The sequence below is a fragment of the Barbatula barbatula genome (assembly GCF_947034865.1).
Source record: "Barbatula barbatula genome assembly, chromosome: 19".
Taxonomy (NCBI): Eukaryota; Metazoa; Chordata; class Actinopteri; order Cypriniformes; family Nemacheilidae; genus Barbatula; species Barbatula barbatula.
In genome coordinates, this window is record NC_136782.1 from 19875688 (window position 1) to 19882885 (window position 7198).

At 38.6% G+C, this 7198-nt stretch overlaps 1 protein-coding gene across 1 annotated transcript; it reads left to right on the forward strand.

Annotated features, from left to right (window-relative positions):
* Positions 1-2273: 2273 nt before the first annotated feature.
* On the forward strand, positions 2274-5976 carry LOC306908263 (zinc finger MYM-type protein 1-like). The gene is made up of 3 exons (XM_079480969.1): positions 2274-2389; positions 2648-2919; positions 3639-5976. Exons 2-3 carry the CDS (start codon positions 2667-2669, stop codon positions 5801-5803), a joined length of 2418 nt encoding a protein of 805 aa, XP_079337095.1. The 5' UTR covers positions 2274-2389; positions 2648-2666; the 3' UTR covers positions 5804-5976.
* Positions 5977-7198: the final 1222 nt, after the last annotated feature.

Below are 7198 nucleotides of genomic sequence, written 5' to 3' on the forward strand. Positions count from 1 at the left end.
CAGAGAACCGGGTCCTAAATGGAAACTCAGAGAGTATTGATACAGACAATACAAAGGTGTCAGAACATGATGTAATTATGGAAAAAGTAGAAACAGAAGACAACAAAAACAGTACAGGTTCAACAGCCACGGCTAGTCACAAACACCACCACTCGAAAAGAGAGCCCCTAACTATTTACAAGATTACCTGACAGACTTCAGAGATGATGAAACCAATGTGAGTGTTGATTATTGTTACAGGGCAGTGTTTGTAGTCCCACAAACCTATAGAGAGGCCCTTATGTCACCTGAGGCTCCCGGATGGGAATATGAAGGAAGAGATGAACTCGCTTAAAGAAAATGACACATTCGAATTGACAATTCTACCAAAGAGCTGAAAGACAGTGAGGGTAAGATGGGTATATGCCCTTAAAGAAAATGCAGAAACAGGAAAAATATTCAAGGCTAGATACGTTGCAAAGGGATACAACCGAACTGAAGGCATAGACTACCATGAGACATTTTCTCCTACAGCAAATCTCGCCTCAGTACGGGCATTAATGCAGTTAGCAACTTCTTAGTTCATCAGATGGACGTCAAAACAGCATATTTACACGCTCCAATAGAGGAAGACATATACTTAGAACAACCAGAGGGTTTTGAAGAGACATCTGACATAGGAAACAAGTTAGTATGCAAGTTGAAAAAATCACTATATGGTCTTAAACAGTCTGGAAGAAATTGGTACAAACTTTAAAAGGATCATTTGGAACGAAACAACTTTGAGAGAAATCAGTCTGATCACTGTGTGTATAGAAAGCAGATCGAAAATGAGACAATCATAGTGATCATCTGGGTAGATGATTTGATAATTGCAGCAAGCAGTGAGGAACAGCTCAAATCCAAATTTTGACAAAATCTGTATAAAAATTAAAATTCTAAAGTTCAAAGGTTTTCTGTTTGGGAACTAAATATTTTGTGATAACATTGTAAATGGCTTAAGATGATGAGAACAAGTGGGGGTGTGGAGTTATATGTTCTCATTAATCATATTATTTATGTAACTTACTGTTGTTTTGTTTTTTGATGTGCTATTGTGCCCATGTGTGAACAATCGTACAGCTGCATCTGTCTTTTATTAATGTTACCAAACTAAAGACTCTGCGGATATTTGAAGGGTGCGATACTATTCTGTAGGTATTCAAGATTAACATGAGATATACAGAAACTGTTATGGACGCTTTAAGGTGCTTTAGTTAAACTAGGATATTTGAGTCGCTTTCAATACAAAGTACCTTTGATAAAAAACATTACTGGTGTGCATCTTGATACTAAACAGTGGTTATGATATATTTTTCAGTTATGCTCAAACTTTTATTTTATCTGTGAAACGGGGCACAAGAAAAGATGGGCTCGTCCGGGATTTGAACCCGGGACCTCTCGCACCCTAAGCGAGAATCATACCCCTAGACCAACGAGCCACACAGAAAAGAGCGCGCAGAAATGATCTACACCAGCTATACAAAATCTCATTTTGTGTGATTATATTATTTAGAAAACGTCACCTAACTCTCTTGGCCGGCCCCCCACCTACGATAAATTGTCGCACAGCGTCCAGCTTGAGGGGGCGAACGCGACGAATTTCAAACCGATCGGAGCATGGGGCGTGACCGGGCACAGGTTGATAAAATCCACGCGCCACCCGGCAACGTGTGGTGCTCATTGCAAAGGGAACATGATGCTCTTTGCATTGGTTTGACAGTTTTTCAGTATGTCATTTCACCGTTTGCTGAATGGCGAGACAAAAGAGCGGCTTGTTAACTTCTAACAAATCATTGAAATCTTATTCAAACAAGTTTCAGACGTTTATCTTCTAACGTTTTATCATTAAAGTTTTACCTGAGAGAGAGAATATCGTTCAACGCCAGCGGGTTCGTGGTCGAGAGTCACGTGACGGAAGTATGACACCAGAACGTAATTTTTATTTGTGCGTTTGTCTTATATTTTACTTATTCTGCATTTGCAAAAAAAAAATGAAACCTTACAAAAATCATGTAGGAATCCCACATGATGATGTGACCAGTTGAAGTTCTCTGAAGCATGGGCGGTTCTAGGGGGGGGCAGTGCCCCTGTGACAACAAGCTTGGACCCCCTGTGGCCCCCCTAAATATGGAGTGTGAAATAATTTTACAAAAACGTTTTTTGTCGCGATCGTTTTTTACATCCGTTATTAGACCTGTTAGACAGTGGCAACGCGGAACAGAAATGTCACCCACACGTTTTCTAGAGGGGCTGCTTAAAGCGGAACACAACAGAACACGCATCTGCAGGTTTTTTTCTACTCAGAAGTTGGTGGAAGGTTTGCACGAATATTATAGTTGAAGACTTCAAGCAAAAAGTAAATATAGAGGTGAGTAAAGTTGTTAATATGTTGTATTATGTATATGTAAATGCATAACGTTAGATCAGCTAATCTTAACCTGGCCGTTTGTTATTTTGTGGCAGTTTGAAACGGGATATGATCAACAAACACATGGTTCTGAGTGTTTTTACTCAGTAAACGAGTTGTAACATTAAATGTTTAGACATAGTTAGTTTCCTAGCAAATCAGTTATTTTCAGTAAATCAATTCATAAGCTTCATGGTCCCCATTGCTTTTGCTCCATAGTTCTCAGCTTCTCACCAAAATGAAGAGAAAGAAGGACATCATGTCGTTCTTCCAAAGAAAAGATAAGGTAGGCAGTGAGACAGAGCCAGATGGTTCAGGTGTGGAGAGAGCAAAAGAGAGCAGAGAGCCTGCAGAGAGAGAGCAGGAAGAGCTGTCCATTGGAGAGACGGAGAGTGAAGGAATAGTAGAGGAGGAAAGTGAGACAGATGGAGAGGCTGAGAGTGAGACACCTACAGAGGAGCCACATGTTTCCACTAGCAGTGGACCATCAGGTTTGTGCTGTTGAATGCATCTGTAAAGCAGTGCAATATGTCAGTTTATATGGTGTTTATAGAAATTAATCAATTTGTGAATGAAATTTATTCTTATTTAACATGCTATGAGCTTGTGATATCAGGTGGATTTCACAAGTTGCCTGATACCAATTGTACAATAACAATGCTTCTCAATAAATTAGAATGTCGTGGAAGAGTTCATTTATTCAGCATCTCCATAAAGCTTGTCATCTGAAGGAAGCATGAAGTGCCATAATCATCAAAATTATAACAAAAAGGCTTGAAATACCTCACTTTGTATGTAATGAGTCTATATACTATATCGGTTTCACCTGTTAAGTTGAATTCCTGAAATAAATTAATATTTCCACGACATTCTAATTTATTAAGCACCTGTATATCTAAAATTAGCCAAATATTTTTTATGATTTTTTTTAAATTATACATTCAGGGTAGGAAAAAGAAAGAGTAACAAATAAATAAACAGGCATGAGTAATCATAACAGTAGTAATAACAACAAAAATACATGACAGAGTAAAAATAAAGGTGGTAAAATAAATACTTTCTCATCAGGAAATAAAGGAAAACAGAAAAATACTAAGTTAGACAAACAAAGTAATAAGTGTATTTAAAACTTAATTCTCAATATTTATATAATTGAAAAGGGTATACATACTTTTAAAATATGTATATATATATTTTTTTTCTTTGACAGATATCAGCAAATCCCGGGAAGAACCACCGGTGCAGCCAATGATGAATATATACCCAAGAACTCTGATGGGTGACCGGAGGAGGAGCTTCAAGGCAGCCTGGTACCATATCCACCCCTGGCTTGAATATTCCAAACAATCAGACTCTGTGTTTTGTTATGCCTGCAGGTATTTTAGCCCTCCCAAAGTCTCAGAGACAGTATTTGATTCAAAATTGGGCTTTAACAATTGGAAGAAGGCAACTTACAAACAGGGGGGATTTGCAATTCATGCAAGGTCTGAGCGGCACAAACAAGCAATGATTACATGGAGAGACTATCAGAAAGCTGTAAAAAGTAATGCAACACTGGTAAATGCCCTAAACAAGGAACACAACAAAAAGGTTCAAGAAAATCGGGACTATATTAAAACAATAGGAGAAATACTACTACTTACAGCCACACAAAACATTGCAGAAAGAGGACACAATGAGTCTGCAGAGTCAGATAATAAAGGAAACTTCATGGCAATCTTAGAAACAATAGCTAAGCATGACAAAACTGTGCAAAAAAGGTTGACATCCATTCATAATGCAAAATATACCAGCAAAGGGATTCAGAATGAGGTTCTGAGTTGTTTGGCAGACATGGTTCGAACTAAAATTATAGAAGAAGTGAAAGACAGTGAGGTCTATAGCATAATGGCAGATGAAACAAAAGATGTAAAAAAAAAGGAGCAGATATCTCTAGTACTCAGGTACTATTTCAGTGGAGCTGTCCATGAGAGCTTTCTCCACTTTGAATCGGCTGAACGACTAGATGCAGCAGGGCTTACTGACAAAATCATACACATATTAGAAAGCCATGGTCTTGAATACAAAAACAACCTAGTAGGCCAAGCATATGACGGTGCTTCAGTTATGAGTGGGAAGCATTCAGGTGTCCAGGCACGCATTAAAGAACAAGCAAAGCATGCTTTTTACGTCCACTGCAATGCACACTGTCTGAATTTAGTTTTAGTGGATACACTCAAAGCTATCCCTGAGATAGGAGAGTTCTTCTCCTTACTAGAAAGACTGTATGTCTTCACATCTGGGTCATATGTGCATCAAAAATGGCTTAGCATACAGAAAGAAATGTACCCAGGTGCACCGGCTAGAGAGCTTCAGAGGCTAAGCGACACTCGCTGGGCATGTCGATATATGGCTCTACATACTATCATGGATAGATTGCCTGCCATTAAGCGAGTCCTGCAAGACATAGTCCAAGAACACAGTGGTGACAGATCTGTTGAGGCTAGAGGTCTGCTTGCACAGATAGATTTACAGTTCATTGTATGCCTTGTTACCCTCCATAAAGTGTTTGGAGAAGCAAAATTTCTATCAGATATGCTACAGTCTTCGTCACTTGACCTATCAAAGGCTGTCGATTTAGTTGAAGCCTTAGTTCAGACTTTGAATGACTACAGGGATGAGTCATTTTTTGATGACCTATGGAATGAAGTGTTGAACACAGCTGAGCAATGTGATATTGCAATACAGCCCCCTTCAAAACGACCAAAAAAGCTAAGCTCTCAATTTAATGCAGACTGTGTACTCAGTACAGTAGGTCAGAGGTCCGATTCAGAACGAGAAAAAGATAGCTTTCGTACAACCCTTTTCTACCCTGTTTTAGATCAGATGCTCAATGAGCTTAACAGAAGGTTTTCTAGCAAAAACTGTGAAATAATGACTGGCATCCAAACTCTAAACCCTACAAGTGATGTGTTTCTCAAAGAAAAGTCCCTGTTTCCATTTGCAAGAATGTATGAATCAAATATTGAGGACTTGGGGAATGAACTACATCAGTTCAGAAGAATTTTAGAAAGGAAAATACAGGGTGGCATGCAGAAACCCTCCAGTGTAGTAGAGCTGTCATTATTCCTTGAACCTTACAAAGAAGTTTTCTTTGAGCTCTTTAAACTATGCAAGATAGCTGTTTCAATCCCTGTTAGTACTGCATCTTGTGAACGGAGTTTTTCTGCACTAAAGCTGGTGAAAACCTATCTCAGGTCCACAATGTCAGATGACAGATTAAGCAATTTAGGTGTTCTAAGTATTGAGTCAAGGAGGGCAAAGGCCTTAAATCTAGATGAATTTGCTGATCTATTTGCAAAAAAACACAAAAATCGTAGATTACAGTTAATGTGACTGATATTGAATATGTAATGCAAATGTAAAAATAGAATTAAAATGCAATTACAGTTAATGTGACCGATATTGAATATGTAATGCAAATGTAAAAATATAATGGAAATGCAATTACAGTTACTGTGACTAATTCTGAATATGTAATGCAAATGTGAAAAATAAAATGGAATTGCAAATACATTGTTGAATGATTATATCCATGGTATTTTGCCTGTTAATGCATGCAGTCCAGAAAATGATATGACAACAATAAGGTCTAAATGTAACTGGCCCCTCTAACAGTACACCTGGCCCCAGCTTGAGCCCCCCCAGTTGAAATGGTCTAGAACCGCCACTGCTCTGAAGTCATGTTAGTAGTCCATTTCTATACTTGACTTGTAACAAAACGTAAAAAACATTATTTACGGAGTTGACAGGTTTCCTCTTTTATTCTGAAGGTTTCCTCTTTGAATGTTTAACTATATAGAAGACAAAAGCAGCACAGAGAAGCATGCACAACGTTTCCACACCACACAACAGACTACAGTACTTCCATGAAAAAATATGTATTATGCATTTATAAAAACATATTATCGTTTATTTTTTACACGTTTTATTTATATATTACACAATTAACACACTTACACATTTGTTTAGAGAATGTCTGATTTAATATAATTTGTCAATTTAAACATTCACACAGTAAAAAAATTCTGTCAGTCCATCCAGAAACATCGGCAGCTGTTCACAAGCTCTCTGATCCATCTGAGTGTGACTGAGGTCCAGCTTTCCTCCTAAAGCCTGTGAAAGACCTTGAGTCCACCTCTCAGACCCTTTCTCTGCATCTTCACTAACACAAGTCAGAAACTGTAACAGTAGATCTTTACTACAGCTGAGAGAGAAACAGATAAACAATACATCAATCAGTTTAATCATTGATGTATATTAACACATTTGCCTTATATAGAGTGTTATACATCATTACCTGAGCTGGTTTCAGGGCCGTATCACAGACTTTACAGTCCTCCAAAACCAACTTCACAACACTTTTGGTTTTCTGAAGCACAGATGAAATCATTCTACAGTCTTCATTGGTCAGATTTAGATGGTTCTGGTTCTCCTGTGTGACTGTCAGATCCAGAGCAGAGCAGCAGGAGAAATCCAGTTTGTTTTGAAGAGCAGAGAGCAGAAGATCTGTGAAAGTGACCTATTTGTCAGTTATGGAGAACCATACCTGAAATGTTCCCTCTGCATTTAACCCATCCAGTGAGTAGTGAACACACGCACAGCAAGTCGTGAATACACGTACACCCGGAGCAGTGGTCAGCTATCACTGCAGTGCCCGGGGAGCAAGTAGGAGTAAGGTGCCTTGCTCAAGGGCACCTCAGTCGTCACCTGCCGGCCCTGATGATCGAA